Below are 21,781 nucleotides of genomic sequence, written 5' to 3'. Positions count from 1 at the left end.
CCCTTCTGCCTCCCTATACAACTTGGATGAAGAGAGAGGAAGCTTTAGGGCCACAGGATAGGGTTACAGGCTAAAACTAAAACCCTTTATGTCACCATGGCCTCTACTGTAGAAGATCAGACAGTGTCATGGGTCCCTAAACTAAGTTTAGTTGGCCAGTCTGTATAGCTCCTCAGTTTTTGTTCCACCTCTTTCCCATAGTTAGATCTATAATATAAAACCTGTGTTCATATTTGTGGTGAAATTATCTTATTGTATTTCTTTTCATTACCATATCTCTCCTTAAAAACAGAATCATGTTATATGACTCAAGTTTTGAGGATGTGAAATTGTGTGGCATTTTAAAAATACGAGTTTTAAAAACTCCCCTAGTTTCCCTCCTTTTCCAAAATTTCGGTTCTACCCTAGCCATTATGTTGTTCCTGTTTCTCTCACATACTCAGTTAAGACTAATGTTACTGCACTTCCCTGAGATCCCACATGCCATGCAGTACAGCCAAAAAAAAATTAAAAAAACAAACCAGTCTGCTATGTTTTGTAGTGCTAAAAAAGTAGAGGACATCATTAAAACCACATTACAACTTCCTATGAAACGTCCTTTGATATCACACGGTGTGGTTTATGGATCTGATCCAGCAGCTCACTCTTCATGTTCTAGTTTTCATTTGCACTACTGGTTGATAATAATAGATATGGAAAAGCACCTGCTTCAGTGTCAAAGTGTAACCATGACACCCACTGTTTCCTCTGCCCACTGACTTCAGGGTTTCCTTCTCCACAGATGGAACTCTCCGCGCTCCAGTCCATGGTGGCTGTGCAGGAGCAAGAGCTGCAGGTTCAGGCTGCTGACATGGAGTCCCTGACCAGGACCATACAGATTAAGGAAGACCTCATAAAGGTCGTTCAAAGCTTTTGAAAGACCCTTGGAAATGATTACAGCTCAGAATACCTTCCCCTTCAAACAGCACTTGGATTCACTGAGTCCCTGTGGTGGCGCTCGTCTTCTAGGTCCAGGGCTCGTTTGAGCCTCTTGGTGTTCCCAGATTCTCTCTGACTGATACCAGAGTGGCTCAGATTTCATGAAGAAGTTATTGTTACTATCATGGCTTATTAATATCCCATTTAATGCATAGTAGATTATTTCAAGAGCATTTATTCCTCTGCTGAATAGCATTTTTTTTTCATTACTATTTTTATTACTAGTTTTTTGACTTTTAGGACCTGCAGATGCAGCTGGTTGATCCTGAAGACATCCCGGCTATGGAACGGCTGACCCAGGAAGTCTTGCTTCTTCGGGAAAAAGTTGCTTCAGTAGAATCACAAGGACAGGAAACGTCCGGAAACCGAAGACAACAAGTAAGCTATTGGAGTACAGGCCTTATTTTTACTGCAAAATAAACAGTGAACAAGATGTCAATTACTTATGATGGTGGCTGTTGCTAGAATTTCATCAAGAATCTGTGCTCCCAAGTTCCCCACCGTGGCCAGTAGCAGCCACAGGTGCTGTTTTCTAGCACATGTGGTTCCTTTGTAACTGCTGCCCCAGATCTGACCTTTCTTGAATGCCAAACTTGTTATTAATCGAAAGACCGGTTTACCTGTACTTCTCCGTGTCTCTGTTACCATGTCTATAGACACTACTCATCTCAGTCCAAACTGGCTTTAACTCTACCAGTTCCCTTAAACAGATTGCCAGTCATGCATTATCACAGGTTGTCTTCTTTAGAGCACTTTACTGTAGCTCACAGTGACACCTGTCTGTGACTGATGGATGTCTGTTCCCCAACTAGATAGTAGGTTTATCCTTAGAACCTGGCACAGAGAAGGGGCCCAGTAAATATTTACTCAGTGGACAAAGAGCGCTTGTGAGTCCTGCTGTCTGTGTCCCTCTTGCCCTGTCCTTGCTTTGTCTCCCACTCCTCCCTCTTAGCCCGTCTCCTGTGTTTCTGGCTTTGTTTTCTTCTTTCTTCTTCTTCTTCCTCCCATAGTTGAATTCTGCCTTATAGAGTTTTAGAGATAAAAAACTTTATGACAAATATGATATTGACTTGAAAACTGTAGCGTACTATATAGAAAGGATGAGTCAGTAATGAGATAGTGAGCTGCTTGAGTCATAGTCCATGCTGATTCGTTCTTTTGATCTCTTTCTCAGAATTAACTGTGGCTTCGTGTTTCTGTTTGCGTGTTGCTTCACTTCTTTTTCCCCTCAGTTGCTGCTGATGCTTGAAGGACTGGTAGATGAGCGGAGTCGGCTCAATGAGGCCTTACAGGCAGAGAGACAGCTCTACAGTAGTCTGGTGAAGTTCCATGCCCATCCAGAGAGGTGAGAGAGTGACTGCATTGTTTTTCCTTTTATTCCTCATTACATGAAGATACCTACAGCTTACAAAGTGGGAAGAAAAAGAAAGTGGACCATTACTGGGGTCCAATTTGTCATTCGTTTTATGGATTCCTCTGAGCCTCAGTGTCTGAATTAAGTCAGGAATACTGCCTGTTTCGTGTAGTTATTGCAAAGATCAAATGAGAATACATGTCAGGTGTCTCAATTCGTTCCTTGCATGTAGTAAGAACTTGTATATTTCTTTCATTTGTCTGCTCCTTGTCCTATTAAAGGCTGCTTCATTATATTATAATAATAAGAGTAAGACTATAACGGGCCCTGATATTCACTGAATGTCACTGAGGAAAATGTATTTGTTGTTATGGCTACTATTACTGCAGGATTACCAATAGCCATCATGATGAATATGTTTTCCTGCACCTCTTAATTTTTGGCCATATATATTATTATCTTTCTGGTACATTTTCTGTTCTCTTTATTATTTTTTTTTCTTGTTTTGCCTTCCCTCCTAGCCCCTTTCTTTCTTTCCTAATTTTTATTTTTGTTACTATTCAGCTTTCTCTAATGTATTGCTGAGTTAAATTTGTTTTCTTTCTCTTTCAAGAAAATGAAGGCAGACGAAGGGTATGATAGGACCAGTTGTGTTACTCGTTAAGGAATCTCTGACTCTCTGTGAACTGGATTCCTTCTCAGAGTACTGTGAAGTTTGGTTAACAAATGACAAAACATATACCTTCAGTAGCAACCAACCCTGCTTGGCTCAATATGAATTCAGTTTACAGTTAGTTTTTCCTGGGTTTTGGTTTTTCAGAAACTAATGCATTCAGTTAGAAAATGAAATTTCTCCTAGTAGCCTTGTAGTGGTGTTAGCTAAATATTAGGAACTATAATTTTATGTCGGGTTGGCCCAGAATCTTGGATAAAGGGACAAACTTTACAGAAAGCAGACCTTGCTAGTCTACCAGCAATGAACACAGGTGCCACAACAAAGACCACATTCATTGGTTGTATTCTAGAGACACAGTAAAATGTGTCTCCTAGAGTCTCATGGCTCAGACTGGCACTGTGGCTCTTTGGAAGCATCTATGGACTCCTTATGGGCTTCCCTGGTAGCTCAGTAGCAAAGAATCTGCCTACAATGCAGGGGACACAGGTTCGATCCCTGGGTCAGGAAGATCCCCTGGAGGAGGAAATGGCAACCCCCTCCAGTATTCTTGCCTGGAAAATCCCATGGACAGAAGAGCCTGGGGGGCTATAGTCTATGCGGTTGCAAAAGAGTTGGACACGACTTAGCGACTAAATGACAACAACGATGGACTCATTACATTGATGGCTAATTCATTTTCCTTCCATGTGTGGCATGTTTAATCAGCTCTGAGAGAGACCGAACTCTGCAGGTGGAACTAGAAGGGGCCCAGGTGATACGCAATCGGCTAGAAGAAGTTCTCGGAAGAAGCCTGGAGCGCTTAAGCAGGCTGGAGACCCTGGCCGCCATTGGAGGTGGGGAACTGGAAAGTGTGCGAGTTCATCACGAGCATGGCTTCTGAGCACTGGCGGGTCAGACTGCACCCAGGATGGAGACCCTTGTGTGCACTAACCAGAGAGCCCTGTCTGAACTAAACGGTGACTTACTAATGATAGAACTGGTACAAGTAGCCTCACCTGCAAAGTGAAACTCATTTTAGTCTACCTGTATTTCACTGTTCGTAACTGTCTCTAAGTTGAATGGTGGAGGTTACAAGGTATGTTTGCACACTATAAATCATTCCATTTTAGTTTCCTCACCCACCCCCCTCCTTCTTTTCCCTCATCCCTTCTATGGGCCAATAAAGTTTATTCCTCCCCCACTTTCACAATCCATTTCATATATTCCATATCATGTCATAAATGCATGTGTGTGTATTTTTTTGCCATTCAATCAACTCCTGCTCTTTGAGTGAGAGCAATTTTTTAATCAAAGGTTCAAGATGAGAGAGAGAGAATGAGAGTCTGTAGAATGACTCTGCAGAAATGGTATAATCCTTAGAAGGTAATCAAAGCTAAGACTTGCAGTAGTAGCCTGAAAGTATTGGGAAGGCCAAGTTAAAGAGCAGAGGCAAAGACTGTTAAAACATTTATAGTAAACCTTTACCTCTAATATTGTTTCAGAGTTGATTATTGAATGACAGTGAAAAGAGATTAGATGCAGATTAAATTACATTAATTTTTTTTTCTTTAAACCAAGTGTATAATATTTAGTCAGAACATAACTTTAAGAAAGCTCCCAGGTCTGTCAGGGTGAGAATTCTCCACATAAAATGACAGTTTCAAATGTAATGTCCCCTTTCAAGTTCAGTATTTCACCAAATAACTCATTATGGTCAGAATAGCCTACTACTTGTATTTTTTTCTTTTGGTAGTGGCACTAGTTGGAGTACTATATTTTTCACTTTTTCGTGCTTTTGCATTTCTCCATGTTAAAGCAACCAATAGGCTTCCGGTTTTGATGTGTTTGAATAGTTTAGAAAGAAATATCACACATCTTTCTAGGCTTTGGTCATGTCTCAGTGTTTTGTTATCACAACATGATGGAAGTAAGAAAGGGGGCCCTTTAGATTATACTTCTGGTATCTTAAATATCAATGTAATTGACATCTTAAATATCAATTAAAAAAATAACAGTAACCAAGGTTACTTTGGAGCTTTGCAAGCTCGTGAGATTTGTTATTTCTGCTGGATATAATTTTCCCAGCTTAGAAGCTGAGGTTTCAGATTTTAAACATGGAATTTGGAACTAGGGATTGGGGCTCTTTAGCACCGTAAATGTAACTGAGTATCCTTTCTAAACTAGGCGGAGCACAATGGTTTTTCTTTTTTCCCTCCCATTTTTTTACATGACACTTTACTTCTTTCACATTCATGTGCTGACATGGCTTGTTTACATTCAAAATTCTGTCCCAGTTTCTGTAACCTCAGCAACACCTGTAACAGAGCATCACTCTGACGTGGACAGGGAAGAAAATATTTTCCTGGAGGAACACCCTGGAATTCTCTGATTAAGTAATTTGCAGAAGATTGGTAATGCTTAAATGGAAATGCTTCCCAGCTTTAATGGGCTTGCTTTGAGGGGAAAAGGCATCATTTAATAAAGGAATTAGGAAGTATAAGCTGAATCATCCATTTTTTTCTTAGTCTTCCAATTTTTAGTGACCCTTTCCTGCACAAAGCTTTTTGTAACATTCTAGAAGTAAAGAAACAGATACTCAAGCTGTAGAAATATCAACCCACCAAAGACTAGCCTGTCATATGATTACAAGGCATGTAGGAAATGTCTTTTCTTATTTTTACTAATAGCCCAGTGGTACTAAGTTTCCTGTTAAGATTCAACCATGGCTGATATTTGGCTTCTAATGGCTCATAGAGATTACAGTAATTTAGGTAAGCTACTACTTCCATGTCTGTCATCCTACAAAAGTAGGCATTTCCCTTGTTATCTTGACCAGTTGCTAAATGTTAGAAATGTTAAGGTAGTGGAATGAATAATGAGAAACCCAACTTCCTACCAAAACATTAACAAAATACATAGATTAGGGGGAGAAAGTAAGAACTCTAGTCCTGATTTGGATCCTGAAAAGATGGAGTAACTTGTTCTGTAGTTACTTACCTTTGATATTGGTCCTTAGGAAACATTTTAGAAAGTTAAGGGATTTAGTGGCACGGAAATTAGAAGTTTGATCTTGATACCATAGATGTGACTAAAATCTGGTTCTTTCTTGTCTGTATAGTTGGAATAAGGCTTGTGAACAGTGCTAACTGGAGAGAGTTTGCCAGTCTAACAATTTTGTGTGATAATTTGGCATCTTATTAGAGAATATGGTTCTAATGAATTTTGCTCTGTATCCCGCAGATAGTTGATGCTTTGGCCCCTTCATCCATATACTTGTATTTAGCATGCTATAATAAGATTCCACTCCCTCCTTAGGAGTGCGGACCTTTTCTTTTACTGAATTGTTCTACCTTTGCCAGGCGTTTTTCAATATTACAATAACTTTAGATAAAGCCTTGTGTGCTTATAGAACCTTGTGTTTGAAGGGGAAAAAAAGGTGAAAGAAAATGGAGTTAAATTCTCACTCAGACTATACTTAATTGGAAACATAGAACTTAAATTCAGAAAAATCTGTATTGATAGATTTGGTCTTTTACATATTTCCTTTCTGGTTGTAATGGTTGTAAGAGGTCAGGGTAATTGAAGTCTATAGAAACTAAAGAATTGAAAAGGACCTCCAAGATTTATATAATGAGTGAAATGGAAGTCCTTTTGATAGATATTTCCTTTAAACTCTTTTTTATTACAGGATTAAACTGTATCATTGAAGTCTGATCATTGATAATACCTAGTATAAATCAGCGTTTTCTGGTGTTCTCTTTTCAACTATTTAGTCAAGTTACAGTAACTTTTTTGAAAAGGCCTGATGGGACTGTTTTAATATTGTCAGCCTTTAACTCTTATCCTTAACCCCTCCCGCCCCCTCCCACACCCACTTCTCTTCATTTGTGGACAGCAGCAGTATCTTCATTTCTTCTGCTTCCTCATTTGTATTTTTAAAAGATTTGTCTTTGTCGTTATGTGCAGTCAGAGATCTGTGAAAGATCAAGGAAACCTTGACCTGACTAGGACAGTAGATCCAAGCCATGAGTTTCCTGAGGAGGCTCTTTAGTTTCTTCTACTTGCACTGTTTATACCTAAATGACCCCAGTGGCAGATTTCTGTAAAAGGCCTATCACTTTTATGCTTGCTTACACTTCTAATCCAGTGTCTGGTTGAGAAGTTTGGTTCGTAGCTTCAAAACAGTTCAAGAAAATTGGTTTCAGTTCTCTCTGCTTCAGTCATCTTCTTCTGCTCTCTGCTTCAGTTAGGTCTAGAATCCTCTGATTAGGACAAGGGGAAACAGATCAGATTACACCCCAAATTGCTCCTGTCATTGAGGAATAAGTGACCTACCTAAAATCACTTCCCTTTGGAGTGTAAGCCCTAGAGGAAACAGTTATTTAATACCTTTGCTTGCTTTGAGCTAGTATTAGAAACCTCTGGTTGCTGTTGATATGATCAAGTTATTGTTTTCTGACTTATTGGTCATTTTCTTTCTTTCCTTTTTTTGAAGTCACAGAATCTTCACATCCCTGAAAAACTCAAGTTGCTTCTTCAACTAGGGTCTCACTAGTAATTCTGCAGGTTTGCAGCCAATGTGCAGGGATATGTGACAAACTTCCTAGAGAGTAGGGAAGGAATATAGTGACTCACACACTTTTAAAGTCCATTTTCCATCCTGCCTTGTAGAAACAGTACTGGAGGTGTGATAAATGAAATTAGCTTTGTTTTTCAGATACTAATATCCTGTGAGACACAAACATTTAGAAAATTTTCTCTCATTTCCCTTTGAGGTGAAGCTCAGAGAGCTTTTATTCTTCTGCCTTTTGTACTGCAGAATCATGTGTACTGCAGAAAAAATAGCTGGGAATATGGAGCTCATATAAGGCAGCCCAATAAGAAAAACAGAAGGAATGAGTCCACAGGCCAGGAAAGCAGAATAATTTCTGTGGGGTGATAGTTTCTGTGTATTAAAGCATTTTGGAATATGGTTTTAAACCACCTCGTCACTAGGCATTTGGAGCAATTAACTTTGTTAAGTCATTTTTATTACAATTAAAAGACAATCATATAGATTGTAAGTAGTGTGAGTATTGACAGAAGGTAAGTCCTCAACTTCTTCCCATATCATCACTGAGCCAGGATAAATTTCCCAAATAAAATATCAGTGTTTGTAATTTGCTTCCAACAAAGGGTGGGAAGTGGAAGAGAGACATAAAACTGTAGCACTAACAATACTAATTTTATCAGATTTCAAATAAGAGTAATTAAACTTCTAAAGTGACATACTAATTCTTTTTGCATTACTTTCCCTTTTTGTTATTTAAAGTCAAATTCCAGAAATAAAAATCTTTATCATACTGTTTTCTTCTTGCTAAAGCTGGAAGGATAAAATAAAAAGTTCAGCAACATCAGAAAATGTTTGATCTAAAATAATAATGAAGAGTATGGTGGTTAAGTACATGAACCAAATCGACTTCCTTGTTCCTTTTGAGAACTCATGATTGTCTGGCAAATGCATGTAGGTTTGTGTTTAGTGTATAACATGAATAGACAGTGCTTCCTTTTGCAATTTCAAAATAATCGCTTTGAAATACCCCTCTCAGTCTGTAAATTTTAGAGGCATGTGTATATACAAGTGTGTTTTATAAACCATGAATTTGTCTGTTTCCACCAAGTATGATCAATTTGATAATAAAATCAGGCTTACTTTTTACCACTTAAAGTTTTGATCTTAGGGCTGTTGAGAAAAAGTGATTCATAACAATTTAGATGAAGAAGGAAGTAACATGTTACATCCATTAACTTGGCACTAGACCCTTTTAGGCCTAGTTACCCACTGAAAAAAGCTGTAAGTTTTCATTTCTTCATGGCACTGTGTTGTGTTAAACTGTGTTAACATTTGTGCTAGCATGGAGCATGTACTTTTTTATATATAAGTGTTAGAATTTCAGCTATTTTAGTTGAAACACAAAATTGTTACTTATCCAATAAAAGTATCAAAGGCCAAACAGTAATTATTTGGTTTCATTCTTAAAAGATTAATGAGGAAAGTAGAGAAAGCTCTTTATCTTTTTTTTCCCCTTATAGGAGAACCAGTCTATTGATGATTGTACTAAAACTCCAAGTTAAGTAAGGCTCTGAAATAAGTGAATGCCTTTGTATTTATTTAACTAAAGGAAGGAAGCAGAAGAAACCTGAGTTTTTTTACTCTTGAGGAAATGAGAAGCACTAAACTTCCCCTAGAAATGTGAAATGGATTACTTTACCTTAAAAAAAACCCTCCCTGCTCTGCTTGCCGAAGGAGAGTAGTGGAAAGTGGGATGAAAATTTGAGGAGCCTGTTGTCATGAGCTATCTGGGAGATAGTGAGAGACAGGGAAGCCTGGCATGCTACAGCTCATGGGGTCTCAAAGAGTCGGACACAGCTGAACAATTGTTACGGTGGGTGGTGCTGTCCCTGTGTATGTTCTGGAAAGGCCTGTTTCTTGTGTTCTTTGAGGAACAAAGAGATCATAGAAGGAAGAATTCCTTGACACTACAGAACTTTAAGTCACTGAAAACAGTTGCTTTCTGAATTACAAGCTTGTAAGCTGGAAGGGTACCTAAGAGATACTGTGATTTAAAGACAAAGATACACCATAAAGGAACTTGACTGCAGACAAGTTTTTTTTTCCCCCCCCCCCCCAGCTACTTTGGTTCCAGTATTAGAATGTCTAGTTAAAGAATTTTATTTCTCAGGAGAAGCTTATGGAAGACTCCATGAAATCTTAGTTTTCTTATGGTTCTAGAAGGGAATAGATGCAGGTAAAATTGCAATTTGATAGGAGACCTTTTTTCTTTGATCCTCTCATGTAGGATCATAATATTAAAGTCATCAATAGTTGGTTCATGAGGTGAACAGGTGAAAGTTCTTATAATTTCATGGTAGAGTGCCTAAGAGTGAGAGGGAGGTGGGCCCAGAGGACATAAAGAGCCTGGCACTTGTTACTGCAAACTTGTTCATGCTATAAAGTTTAGCTCTTTAAATCACATTTCAAAATTAGTCAGCTATGATTCCTGTGTTCCGAGTAACTTTATGGGAAAATTTTACTCCTTTTCTGTTGGCTGCATATAAATGGCTTAAAAAGAAAACAAGAATGACCATAGAGTAGAATTTGGAGAAAGTGGTCTTGTTGCAGCCCAGTTGGGGCTCATTACTGAAGAACTAAAATAACACTTCATGACTTTCCCTCAAGGCTTATTTGTGCATGATGGAGTTTTAAGGAGTTATCATTTAACGATGATTAATCCTATTTGTTAAAACACCTATTCAAGAGTTCATCTTAATCTACTGATCTGTGTTTTTTTTCAACTGTCCTGCAAAGTAGGAAGACCTTAAGAGTGTTACTTCAAACCTCCATCGTGAGCAGTGAAGAGGCAGACTTAAGATCACCCCCTGAAAACACTGTTGTTGTTTAGTCACTCAGTTCTGTCTGCCTCTTGTGACCCCATGGACTGTAGCCCACCAGACTCCTCTGTCCATGGGATTTCCCAGGCAAGAATACCTGGGAGTGGAGTGGGTTGCCATTTCCTCCTCCAGATCTTCCTGACCCAGGGATCAAACCTGTGTCTCCTGCATTGGCAGGCGGATTCTTTACCACTGAGTGTTCTGCTGAGTACATTTAGGTTCTATGGCCTTTTTCAACCCTCTGCTTTCTAGTGCATAAACCAGTTTGCCAATAATATTGTAAAATAGTAATAATAAGGAATATACTGAGTATATGCCAAGCACTGTTTCAAGCACTTCAAAGGCACCAAACCCTTTGTAGCTGAAAAGTGTATGGAGTGGATATTAGTATTAACCCTAAGAAGTGAGGGAACTAAGTTATGAAAAGGATTTGTCTAAAGTCACATAACTAATGATGCAAGCAGAAATCTAACCTAGACAATCTGGCTCTAGAGTCTATGTTCTCAAGAATTATGCCATCCTCAACTTAAAAAGCACAAAAGTATGACTTTTTGCCTCTGTGATAAAAAAGACCTTATATTTTCATGCCACTTAAATTTTGCCCAAAGGTTTTAAAGTATTGTATTTTAGAAGTTTATTTCTATGTACTTTATAGAGTCAGACAGTTGATAGAAAATAATGCTTCAAGAGAGGGAAGTTTTGGTAGCACCTCCTTATGTGTGATTCAGAGCCTTGAAACTTGGGAGAACCACAACTTGAGAACTGTTATTGAAGCCTCAAATAAAAGTTTTTAATAAAATTTTCAGTCTAACATGTCAAACTTACCCTGGAGATCGAGAGGCAAGTTAAATTTGAATGAACAGATTCTTAGCTTTCAGTAGTTCTAAAGGTAGCAGAACATTTTATTTCATATTTATCAAACATTAGCAATAACTTCCTCAATATAAAGTATAGTACCTTTAAATTAGAAATGTATAGTTCTGAGGATAGTGTTTTGTTGCTTTGTAAAAACTTAGAAAGGGTATTCTCCGCCAAAGAGAAATTCTTACTGCCATTTAAAAAACCAGGAATGGTAACAGCAGAGGCTTGTCTACTGTAAACTTACAGGTAGGGCTTTGTGTGGGATAACTTATTTCAATATTTTCTATGTATATTTTTTTTAAATTTACCCCTCAAACAAACACATTCAAAAAAGCTTTTTGCATTCAAATTGGTAAAGGCTAAGCTACCGTTCAAGCTGCCCTGAAGGAAGTACCGCAGACTGCTGCTCCTGAGAAAATGAGTAAGGAAAACAAAACCCCTGTGCAGTAGAGTGTCAGGATGAAATGGGCATTTTTGCTTCATCTCCATTTAACTCTTGATGAAGTCAAAATCATGGTATCCTGTCCCAGAGTGAATTAAAGAGAGAACATTATTAATAGAAAGTCAGATGTGGCATCAGAAAGGCGACAAAGGTAAGTGGAGGGCAGAAAGGGTTAGACAGAAGCCTTCAAGGCCAGTGCCAATCACCCTTTCTAATCTCCACTTACCTTGCTTCTGGAATCCTGTACAGGAATCATCGCAGGATGTGAGCCCAGTGTGGTATGGTGGGGGTGAGGATCCTGACCTCATAGAGCTGAACTTTCTTCAACCACAGGATTATTATTTTCAACACTCAGAAGGGAAACAATATGAAAAGTGTGTTTTTTAAGTCTGTCACTGAGTGGAACAATTCATTTTCTTTGCAGAAAAAGAAAAAAGAAGGTTCTGATCTCTATTGTTCAGGGAATAGTGAACAACAATAGTGTTGTTCAAAGTGAGCATAATACAACATGGTTGTCCTCAAGTGAATTAGCATCCTGGGTTCAATGAGTTCCCAAAGCAGCCACATCTTAGGAAATATGTTCAGTCACCTCTATACAACCAGTGTCCTAAATGAGATGGTTCTGGGGCTGGTTTAAAAGTAAGTATTGGAAATCTCTATTGTACAACAGTCTGCCACAGAGCTCTAAAGATGCCGAGTGGTAAAGGTGTCTTCTTGTGAGTAGGGCTTTATTGAATAGGGTATTGCCTTGGTCCAAAGTTAACACAACATTCACGGTAAAGATCAGCAAATGAGTCATAAAATTAACCTGTTAGGACAACATGCTTTTAGTACTTTTTCATGAGATTGGCCAGGTCCATTGCCAGTACCCTGGCATAATCTTGCAGATGCCAAGAGATGGAGTGTAGGTGTGAGCTGGCCCTGCTCATCTTACCTGTAGAGGGTAGTGAATGCTCATTATTTATGCAGAGCCTTTCATTCATGGTGTGTGAGCTCAGGAGCCGGTTCTCTGCTCTTGGAGGAGGAGACAAAAATCTGATTTGTCACCAGAAGGAACAGTGAATGGTCTCTGCCTGAAAGTCTAGAGACTTGCCATCTTGGCATGGCTCTTATACAGGGCTAGCTATAGCTATGTAACTGTGGTCAAGCTGCCTAATCTCTGAGGCTCAGGTTACCCAGTGGCCAGAAGAAGAGTTGTAACAGCTTGGTTTCTGAGGCCAGGATCAGAACTGGATCTCAGGGTTCTCTAACCTGTGCAGGTTCTGTAAGACCCAAGGAGTATCAATGATACATTTTCTCTGGTGTCCAGATGAATTAACCATTATAAATTCCTACATTTTCAGAAGAAATCAGTAATGTGAGCAATAGGTCTTAATCTAAAATTTGATGAACAGTCTTATTTTTACAGATGTGGAGAAGAAGGAACACCCTATATTTGTGCTGTCTGAAATGGCAGCCATCAGCCATGTGTGTGATTATTTGAATTACATTTAAAAAGATAGACATAACATTGGGACTGTTATAAGAAAAACGCTTAATGAAAATTCTTTTAAGCAGTATCTATAGTTTCAGATACAAAATTATGAATAGTGATTCTTTGTATTGCTACTAATTCTCTCAGTGCCAGCCAGAATTTCTTCAAAAGGCTTAGATATAACAGGATAATATTTTTAAAAAGAATATTTTATTTTTAGATGTTTGAAAAAAAAAAAATCATTTCCTCGGGCTCAGTAGCCACGTGTGACTAGTGTCTACTGAATAGCAGAGGCATAAAACTGCAAAAACTTCTGGTGGTCAGCACTGCCCTAGACATCCATCTAGACCATGAACTGCAGCTACTTGTCCCTTGGTGTGGGGCATAGATGCTTGTGTCCCAGGGAGACTGTGTTCATTTTTGGTGAGTGAATAAATGGATTAAATTCCTTTTAGACAAAATGGTGCAAGAAACCCTTCAGGCTCAGGATGTTGGCATTGGACAAGGGTTTGAGGGAGATGGAAGGAGGGGAGGTAAGAGGAAGGGGTGAAGAAACGGCTGAACAGTTCTCGGCCCCAGAGCTGGACTAGACCTCAGCTGCTGTAGGACGCAAGACCCTTGCAGGAAGGTTCCTCATTGAGATAATCACCCCACTTGCGGCTGATCCTAACAAGGTAAACGTGGGAGGAGCAGGGCTGCCCTGATCCCAAGGAAAGCGGGGACCCTCTCTGCACTCAGTGGTGGGAAAAAGTTGTCACACTGGGTCCATGTCACAGTAGGGAAAATTATTACATAGTGGCAGGAAGGAAATAATTCGGGGTTTCTGGAAATAAGTGAGAGGGGTAACCACTTAGTCCAGCAGTCTAACAGCTGTGCAGTTGAAACCAGCTTACCTTTTTAGGTTTAAGCTGGAGTGTTAGTAACAAAGTATCAGTGATGAATGACTTTTCTACACTGTTGGTGTTGCCTTCCCTGTCGGCCCTGCTGGCAAGGGGGCCACTCTGTGGGGAAAGGAAGAAATCAGAGGTGGATGGCAAAATGAGTGTAATCTAAGCTGCTGTCTGGAAGGCACCTGCGAAGGCAGTCACCTTTCTCTTCTGGACCCACTTCTAGGTACAGCTGCAGGGGACGACACGGAGGATGCGAGCACGGAGTTCACCGACAGTATCGAGGAGGAGGCTGCACACAACAGCCACCAGCAAGTAAGTCCGAGCTAGGTCCTGGGGTCCCGGGGTGGAGGGCTCAGAGCCCTTCGGGGACTGGTGGTCTCCTGCAGCCGTTGTGGGCCTGGCATGAGAAGCCCTCTTTGTGCATAAACCACTGCCCTGTCTTCTTCCTGCTCTCCCCAAGCTTCCCAGCCGCCTTTCCAACCGCCATTCTCACTCCATTTTTCTTTCCAATCCACCCTTTTTGCTCCTTGTGTCTCGTGCTCCTGCTCCCTGCCCTCCTTTGCCCCTATGTACCATCTATAGCTATAGCTTCAGAAGAATTTTTGCTCACAACAAAACCATGGACTCTTACCATCTTGGGCTTTTGTAACCGAAACACATCCCAGAAGACAGTTACCAAAGGGCCACTTGGGGAGGTGGCAGGCCTGGCCCCTGCTTCAGGAGAGTGCTCTCTGAGGAACTACAAGAGGACTGGAATGCCTCCAAAACCAGGCTCATCCTGGGGAAGTCTCACTACATAAAAGAGAACTTTGTTGGGCACCTGACTGCTCAAGTGGTGATGAGTCAGTGACCAGCAGATGACACTTCAAGAGCAAGCCCTGGTCAGACCTCAGAACGTGGTACCCAAGGCTGAAACATTGTTCTCATTGACCAGCAGTGAAGGTGTAACCAGCATTTTCTTGAGTTCAAGGGTAGAATGTCCTGGACCTCAGTCCCCAAGAGTGATCCCATAGCATCCACTGGAACACCTCTGTGTCTTCACCTTGCCCAGGGACATTTGGCAATCCCGTGTCCTAAAGGGACCGGGTGTATAGATTTTTTTCAGGAGCAAGTGGATCATTGGTATCTGTCGTTCTGCAGAAGCAGCTGAGCGTTTCCAGGGATAGCTTCCTTGGAGCAGTTGGAAAACTATGGGGGAAATGAGTCTGCCTCTTCATCTCCTGCACGGGAAAAAGACGAGGCACGTCTTTTTCCTACAGAAAGGAAATCCTACAGAAAGACCACGTGAGCAGTACCCAAACCTCACAGGATTGGGCAGTCTTTGACTCTTGAGGACATAAGCAGTTGTCTGAAACACCTCCCATTCTCAACACAGTTTTTCTACCTTCTACCAAGACCCCCTTTGTGTTGCTCTAGACACACCTGGCCCTAACTTCTCCCTTGAGTTCCTGCATGAGCTCCACTTCTCTTTTTGCTTGGACAGCTGAGTCCTCCTAACCAATGCTTGTACCTTTAATTATGTGGTCTATTGCCCCTCTGGGCCAATCCCTCGCCTCACCTCTCACTCCCTGATTGCACTGAGGACCTTGGGTGGGAGAGAAGGGTCTGCAGGATGTGAAAATATCCACTCTCACATGGAGCTTGACTGGGATGTCAGCTGTCAAGCTGACACTGATGGTTATTAACTTCAGAATATATGAACAGGAGCCACAGATATGGAAAGAGCCAGATGTGGTCCAAACTATGCGTGATAGTAGGAGTTCTCCACTCTGATTCTCAGTTATAGGCAGACTGGTTTATAAAGTCACTTCTTCCTCAACCTTCTTTTTCCTATAGCTGAGTGTGGAGAAATGATCAGACTACATTTTGAGGTCAGTCCAACCCTGGAATAAATTGTTCCATTGGGGCCTTTGTACTTCCCTTGCAATGTCTTCCCTATCCCTTGGCATGTGTTCAGTTGCTTCAGTCATGTCCAGCTCTTTGCAACCCCATGGACTGTAGCCTTCCAGGTTCCTCTGTCCCTGGGATTCTCCAGGCAAGAATACTGGAGTGGGTTGCCATTTCCTTCTCCAATCACTTGGCATAGGCGATACTTAATAAATTAGGCAAGTATTTATCTGTTGGATGAAAGAATATCTTGGGTAAGCAGTGTTTTCCTTTGCATCTTCTTTCCTTGAGAGTCAATCTTCAGTTCTGGGAAGGAGGTATGTGAAATCATTGTAAACTTACAGCAACTTTTCTGAGGGTTGTGGGCGTGGTTCTCCTGCTACCAATTAAATAAAGCTTGTTTTGTCGTAACTGTCTTGTGTCCAGATTCTCAAAAATGTATCTGCTTGTCTCCAGGGAACTGGTCCCTTAAGGTTGTGCTCTGAGCTTCTCCTAGTTGTGTCCTTGGGAGTAGACCTTATTCTCAACACCAAGCTCCCTTCCTGCCTCAGGCATATGCACACTTCCCCTTATAAACATATCCACCCAATTTTATGTTCCTTTTAAGGCAAGAACCAACTTTTGGCCAAAGCATATTGCTCCATCTTTATTTTTGGACTCACCCTCCTCAGGAAGTTTCAGGTCTGGCCATAATGATAATTTTCCCCATCTCTCACATAATTCCATTCTTAATCAAATGTAAGATCTATAATACCTAGGAAATTCCTGTGAAAGAAACTAATCATCATTGTCTTTCTTCATTTGAACTTTTGCAATAGAGAAAATTAATCAACAGTCACAAATGCAAAGGAGAGAAAGGCAGTGATGAACTTGAAAAAAGGTCATTTTTAATACCTTAATGCTGTCTGAGAACTGAATACACTGTGGGAGGTATGGAGCAATAGGGCTAAAACAAAGCCATTCTATTCAAATAAGAGATCAGGTTTGCACATTGAATTCTGTGGGGTAAATGGAAAACCAGCACACCAAAAAGTTGAATTATAAAATGGAAACAATAGAACAGAAAAATTAGGAAATGTGAAAAACAACAACAGCAACAATAATTTATGCGATGTAACTAACAATAGAACTAAAGGATCCGTACCACTGCTGCATACACTGACACCCTGGGGTTTTGCTTGAGGAAAAACAATAGAAGTATTAGCTTTTCATAGATGATAAAGAAAAAAATAGTTAAAATGCTAATCCCGAATCACTTTTCATGCATTTACATTTAAAATTTAAAGACAAAGCAGTCAAAGTAAACTCCCTTGGACATTGAAATTTGAAAAGTCAGATTAGCCTGGGAACAAATCAGATCTCTGTTTTCTCATTTAAAAGTAAGAAATCAGACCAGATAAACCATATGGTCCATTCTGGTATTAACATTCCATGGGTCTTATTTTCCCTTTTTAAAGAAAGCCAGTGTATTTAAGTCAGTAAAAGATAACATACATCCAGAAGGCACTTAAAAAATAGATGGCATCATTAAAATTAGACATCATTTTTAAGCAGAAGGAACCCTTAAGGTTTCCCTGGAGTAGGAAATGGCAACCCGCTCCAGTATTCTTGCCTGGAAAATTCCATCAAGAGAGAACCCCTGTCTTTGGGGCCCCAAAGAGTCAAACACAACTGAGCAACTGACCACCCTTTATTAACAGCAAAGAATAACTGTGTCCATATTGAAGGCTGATGGCAGTGTTTATTTTAGGTAAGTTAGTTGCAAAGAGTTTATGTAGAAAGATAATGTCACATAATTTAAATGAAAGGTTAGGTCATAAGCTTTCAAAAGTGGTTTTATCCAGTCCTCCTCCTTCATTTTGTCCCAAGTGCTTCATGGCACATTCAGGGATGGCCGCCAGTCCAAGCCTGGCAGCAGAGCCATAGAGACATTCTCAGGAGCCTCCCAGATCTCAGGCTTACAGCTGCAGGTGGGATTGGTGCTGGGAAATGAGCACACGTGGGCAGCTTCTCCTTTCTTCGCCGAGAGGGCAGAACCTGCACATCTCTTCACAACCTCCACTGCTGTGCTACTAAACGCTTTACACATACACGCCATGAATCAACCCCACCATGCACCTGAAGCCTGGATTTTAGCATGCTGTTACGAGGTCCAAAGCAACAGTCAGTGGCTTTGAGACAGGCCAAGCAGATCTATTAATCACTGATTCATTTAAGCTCCTCTGAGCCCTGTTTTGTTCAATATATTCCTGATCTAATTGAAGGAATCAAGTATATAATTAATTCTACAAGTCATTCCTAAACAAGTGGCCACTACATGATTCATGGAGATGCACATAAATATTTTGATAATGTTGATGATTGTAAGTGGTTTTTTGTAGCCAGAATGAATTTGTGACAGGTACAAGTCACTATATTTATAGAGATAAAACATGACCCAGAAATAGCTGTGTGGAGACGTGGAAAATTGGGAGGTCAAAATCAACTTGAAGTTAAGCAAAACCCCAAAATGCTGCCACTGAAAGGAAAAAGAAGCCATTATGACATTGGGATATAAGATTAATATTTGACAGGCAGGAAATTCATGTACTAAAATAATTGGTCATACACTAAGTAGATCATCATACTCAGGTTTTGGTTTCTTTAAAGAGCGTGATGAAAAAGCTGGAGAGGCGCCTAAGACAAATAGTAAAAAAGTTTAAAAGTTAAAAAATTGTTATTTGAGGAAAAAACCATACAGTCTGCTTTTATTAAAATTTTAAGGAGTAACTTCAAGAGTATCTTCAAAAACCAAAGGTGATGGGAAATTGTTTCTGCTTGTTTTCTTCTCACTTGCTTAGATCTGTAGAGAGAGTTTGGCTGGCAGCATCAGCACAGAGTGTTAGCCAATGGGGAAGGTGGTTGCTAGACAGGTGGCCTCATTTTCTTTAATTTTTTAAAAAAAATTTATTCAACTTTCTATTTTATATTGGAGTAACAATTAACAATTGTTGTAACAACAGCCTCCCAATTAACAATGTTGTAATAGTTTCAGGTGGACAGCGGAAGGACTCAGCCATACATATACATAGATCCATTCTCCCCCAAACCCTCCTCCTATCCCATCCCATCCCATCTAGGTGGCTTCAACTTTAACTTCTCACCAACTATAGACTGTGATTCTCCTGCTGCCAATGAAATTAGTTTCTTTGTCTTACCTGTAGCTCCACCCATACCCTGTTTCTCTGGTTATGACTCCTAAGTGCCCGGATCCTTCCTCATAATCATCCTTGTCAGAGTCTGAGTTACAGGCCTGGCCTCAGGCTCTGAGCTGTGGTATCTTAGCCATGATCTTTGCAATCAAGGACTCGAGTGTTGTGGAACTGATGAAGCTTTTTGTCTCTTGAGAAGGCTCCCAAGGAACCCTGTCCCCCCAGAAAGAGAAGAATCAAGAGCATCCACACTCTCCAGTCCTCTTTAAACCTCATCTGTTTGCATTTGTTTTCAGTTTGTTGTGTGCTTGTGGTTTTTCCTCACCCACCTGTGCAATTTCTTCCTGCGGCCCATGGCAAAAATTCTCCCTGCTTGTGTGGTGCGTCCTCTCACCCCAACCAGTCTCCAGGGACCCTATGGTTGGGAAAGTCCTAGGAAGGAGATCTACCATTTTTGGTCCCTTTAAAGGCTGCCTTTGTGCTCTGATGTTCCTCAGAGATCCCCTTAGTGAACTAACTTCTTTAAACCGTGGTTTTCTTTCAGCTCATCAAGGTGGCGTTGGAGAAAAGCCGGGCAGCTGTGGAGACCCAGAATGTCTCTCTTGCTCCTCCTTCCCTGACAGGAGGGGACAGTAACAGGGGTCTTCAGGAGGAAATGCTCCACCTGAGGGCTGAAATTCACCGGCATTTAGAGGAGAAGAGGAAAGCTGAGGGGGAACTGAAGGAGCTAAAGGCTCAAATCGAGGAAGCAGGATTCTCCTCTGTGGCCCACATCAGGTAGGACGTGCCCCAGAGAAGGGGAGCCTGCCGATTGAGAGGCTGCTGTAGCCCAGGGACCACACTGCCGCAGCCAAGGAATTCGTGCCACCATGGGGCTTCTTGGTCCACATCCCAGGCTCCATGCATGCACGGTTCTACAGATTCTTAGAAAAACTGATAATACTAGATAATGCATGTGTGTGTGTGTGTGCTCCATGTCCGACTCTGTGATGCTATGGACTGCAGCCCACCAGGCTCTTCTGTCCATGGGATTTCCCAGGCAAGAATACTGGAGTGAGGGCCATTTTCTCCTCCAGGAGGTCTTCCTGACCCAGGGATCAAACCCATGTCTCTTGCATCTCCTGCATTGGCAGGTGGATTCTTTACCACTGAGCCACCTGGGAAGCCCTGAATAATGGTGATTATCAATAGTTACCATTTGAACTATTCAAATAAAGTGAAAGTGAAGTCACTCAGTCGTGTCCAACTCTTTGTGACCCCATGGACTGTAGCCTACCAGGCTTCTCAGTCCATGGGATTTTCCAGGCAAGAGTACTGGAGTGGGTTGCCATTTCCTTCTCCAGGGGATCTTCCCAACCCAGGGATCGAACCCGGGTGTCCCACATTGTAGGCAGACGCTTTACCTTCTGAGTCACCAGGGAAGCCCTATTCAAATAAATCTGGTCTTAATTCAATATAAAAATGCCCATTATCTGCTATACATATGACTTCACAAGTGGAAATCTCCCAGTTGTATGACAGGTATTGCTCTTTTGAATTGACTGGAATGTGTAAGGAATCTCCTGCTACCCAAGACACTTCACTGCTGTATGCAGAACCAGAACAGTCCATGAGGAGGAGGGTTTACACAGAGCCTCCACTCACCTTTCTCTCAGAAGCACAAATCCTTAAATTGTGGAATAACAATTTTAATAATCTCTTCTGTTTTATTTACTTTGCGAAAGTGGGAAGTAACTTATTCTTTGGCTAGAATGGCTCTGCTTTCAATCTTCCCCCTAACCCCCAAAAGAAGTTTGGAAAACATGCTGATAGCATAGGGATAATCCACTCACTCATTCGTCCATAAGGGTCACAATCCTCATGGCCTGCTGTTTAGAACACAGCTGTGCAGATGGAAAGCTGCTAATCCATACCCTATAGTTTCCCTGCCTATTGTATGCCACTTAAATGTCCCTGAGTCATAGAATAACATAAATACTAGTACTTTGACATCTAGCACAATGTACCTTTTTACCATTAAGGAACCTCAGGCCTAAAAAGTTCTAGCAAACTTGCTGAAGTTTGCAGAATAGTCCATGGCAAGATCCCTGGCTCCCAAATATTAAATTCTAAGCCTTTTCTCCTATATACTTTATCAAACGTTTTTTGAAATTCTCTTGCAATCATCCTTTGTTCTGGTTCTTTTACTCTGAATCATCATATTTCTCATCTTCAGTTCAGTTCAGTTCAGTCGCTCAGTTGTGTCCGACTCTTTGCGACCCCATGAATCACAGCACGCCAGGCCTCCCTGTCCATCAGCAACTCCCGGAGTTCACTCAGACTCACGCCCATCGAGCTTATGTTTGATTTAAACTTCATTATGTGTAAACTTTCTTGTGCTATCATGGGTGGGAACAGTACATCTCTTTCAATCCCGCAGCTGAATATAGAAGCACCACTGATTCTGTAGAAGATAGACTGTGTAATTCGTAATTCTCTGTAATTCTTCTCTTTTGGGAAGATTTTGTTGAGCCTTGCTTTTGTTAGTTTGTATTGTGAAAAGAGCAAGGTTTTCCCCCCAAATACAAAGTTATGACATAACATTAAATATTCTTTATACCACACATGTGCCCCTTTCT

At 40.8% G+C, this 21,781-nt stretch overlaps 1 protein-coding gene across 14 annotated transcripts in view; it reads left to right on the top strand.

Annotated features, from left to right (window-relative positions):
• PDE4DIP (phosphodiesterase 4D interacting protein) overlaps positions 1 to 21,781 on the top strand; it is a 240,281-nt gene that overhangs the window by 180,342 nt on the left and 38,158 nt on the right. For all 14 annotated transcript variants that reach the window (XM_068966238.1, XM_068966236.1, XM_068966239.1 and 11 more), the window contains 6 exons: positions 782 to 898; positions 1,219 to 1,356; positions 2,211 to 2,323; positions 3,714 to 3,841; positions 14,309 to 14,397; positions 19,708 to 19,940. In XM_068966238.1, the coding sequence (XP_068822339.1) occupies positions 782 to 898; positions 1,219 to 1,356; positions 2,211 to 2,323; positions 3,714 to 3,841; positions 14,309 to 14,397; positions 19,708 to 19,940 (818 nt within the window). The remainder of the gene's footprint in view (positions 1 to 781; positions 899 to 1,218; positions 1,357 to 2,210; positions 2,324 to 3,713; positions 3,842 to 14,308; positions 14,398 to 19,707; positions 19,941 to 21,781) is intronic.

The sequence above is a fragment of the Capricornis sumatraensis genome, chromosome 2, assembly GCF_032405125.1.
Source record: "Capricornis sumatraensis isolate serow.1 chromosome 2, serow.2, whole genome shotgun sequence".
NCBI classification, from domain to species: domain Eukaryota; kingdom Metazoa; phylum Chordata; class Mammalia; order Artiodactyla; family Bovidae; genus Capricornis; species Capricornis sumatraensis.
This window is presented reverse-complemented; position numbering and strand designations above follow the sequence as displayed.